Source organism: Notamacropus eugenii (assembly GCF_028372415.1).
Source record: "Notamacropus eugenii isolate mMacEug1 chromosome 2 unlocalized genomic scaffold, mMacEug1.pri_v2 SUPER_2_unloc_1, whole genome shotgun sequence".
In the NCBI taxonomy this organism is placed as follows: domain Eukaryota; kingdom Metazoa; phylum Chordata; class Mammalia; order Diprotodontia; family Macropodidae; genus Notamacropus; species Notamacropus eugenii.
In genome coordinates, this window is record NW_027325092.1 from 640,072 (window position 1) to 642,461 (window position 2,390).

General features: G+C 35.9%; 1 protein-coding gene across 1 annotated transcript; it reads left to right on the forward strand.

Annotated features, from left to right (window-relative positions):
- The first annotated feature begins 640 nt into the window (after positions 1-640).
- On the forward strand, positions 641-1,600 carry LOC140516896 (olfactory receptor class A-like protein 1). The gene has a single exon (XM_072627748.1). The coding sequence runs from the start codon at positions 641-643 to the stop codon at positions 1,598-1,600; it is 960 nt and encodes a 319-aa protein (XP_072483849.1).
- Positions 1,601-2,390: the final 790 nt, after the last annotated feature.

The following is a 2,390-nucleotide window of genomic DNA, read 5'->3' on the forward strand; positions in this document are numbered from 1 at the left end:
ACTTGAAAAATCTCCAAAGAAGTAGTATCATTACAGGCCTTTTTCAAATATTCCCTAGTCGCATGAAAATCAAACATAAATGGTTTGTAGGCAAAATACCGATATAGGGAGAAATTTTTGTAAATAAACTAGATAATACACATCAGGGTAATCTTTTGGTCCTGAACTTTTGCAAAACAGAGGCAGGAAATGATTTAGAATAGGACAGTCACTGTATGCATATAATTATGTTAAATAAAATGGATCATAATAAATAAAACCCAACTTATTCTGTGGAGTTTAATAAATCCCCCATTTGATTTGGTGCCACTATAACCATAATTGTTAACTCATTTCACTAATCCATACCTCAGATTCCTCATCCACAAAGTAATGGGATTAGAGTACATGGTCACTGTGGTAACACGTGATAGATATGTTTATATATATGCAATTTGTTATAGACAAATTATCCTACTATCTTTTAACATAGGACACCATTAATTCTCCATGTTTCAAATGCTGGAAGAAAAAGGACATTATTGTAATGTTTATGCACATTACATAACTCTATGAATGTACTGTTCAGTTTATCTACTACTTCTTTTTTTAGGCTCTTCCAGTAATTGTGGCATCATATCTACTGAATCTCTGAAGAAAAATGATATCTACTGAACTGATCTATGGTGTGGCATTCTTCTTTCAAAGTGCCATTGGCTTGGTAGGGAATTCACTGCTTCTCATGCTCTATGTCTGTATCTCCTTCAAAAAACCTCAACAGAAGAAGCCAATGGATTTGATTGTTGCTCATTTGACTTTGGCCAATATGGTAACACTTTTTACCAGAGGAATCCCAGAAATTATGTTTTGTTTTGGGATGAGACATTTTCTTGATGATGTAGGGTGTAAGGCACTCATGTACATTTACAGAGTTGCAAGGGGAGTTTCTGTCTGCACAACAAGCCTTCTGAGTATTTTGCAGGTTCTCATAATCAGCCCGAGCACCTCTGTATTGGTAAGCATCAAAGTTAGAGTCCCCAGATATATTTCACATTATTTCCTCTTTTTCTGGGTCACCAATGCAATGATCTACATCCCTGTAATTACATCCGCTGAAACAATCAAAAATGTCACAGTTTCTCGGTATCTTCATGTTTCACATATTTACATGGTAAGAGAGGGGAATGAGAGTAAACCTCCTCACCTATTTCTGTTTGGTATGATTTTCCATGACTTTATCTTTCACATCCTTATGGGTTTGTCCAGTACCCACATGGTGCTTCTCCTGTATAGACATAGAAAGCAGGTGCAACACATTTATAGCAGCAGTCATTCACCTAGATCCTTCCCTGAGATCAAAGCCACGCAAACCATCCTCCTGCTTGTGACCTGTTTTGTTTTATTCTACTGGATCAACAACTGTATCCTCATATATGAAAGTGCTAGATTTGAAAAAGATGCGAAGTGGGAAACTATTGGAAGCTTTTTTGGTGGTTGTTTCCCTGCCATCTCTCCCTTATTGCTGGTTGTCCGTGAGAATCGCATCCCAAAGCCTTATTGTATACCTGGAAAGACACAAAGGTTTCAAAAAGATTTTATGGATGTATTAGTCAACTCATGAACCTTATTTGCCCCTAACAACTGTATGAATTTCAGTTTTCCACTCCTGGGAAGAATGTAGTGTTCAACAAACAGGAATTTTGTAAAATGCCAAGCGAAAATTTGCCATCCTATAAACAAATTTGAAGTGAAATTCCTTACTCTTTTACAGTTCAGTTTGAGAATGATCAGCAGCAAAAATCAGGCCCTTTTCTGTATACTCATATTACATAAGTTTTTTGTCTTTGGTAAGTTATGTCAACATTATTGGCCATATTATCCTTCTCTGAAAATGAAAGACTGGGACAAAATTTACAATGTCACTTCTAGGTAGTCTACATGAATATTGTATGAAGTATTTTGAAATTAATGTCATAAGTATTGGGTTTATTTCCTTGCTGTCATGAATGTCTCTAATAGTAAGACTGAGAATTGCTTAGTAAATGCCAGGTATTGTTGGAAGTCCAAAGGATAGAAACAAAGTCGAAAAGATCATTTGTTACCTCAAGCAGAGAAAACCTTTAAACACATATTGAATTGTATAAAATCAATATTCAATATAAATAGACACAATGTCAGAAGGAAGATATTATCAGGATGGTAGACTTGGAATGGTCTCTTGAAGAGAAGGTGGAATTGCAGTTGAGTCTTGAGGGAGAACTGAGTAATCAGGGGGCATAGGTAAGAAGTGAGAGAATTGAAGGATAGGGAAAGAACCAGGGAAAAGCAAAACCATTTGGAAATGTAGCATTTTGTGAATGGATCAGCAAGATATCTAATGTCTCTTGAAGTGCATTGGAATAAATGTTTTC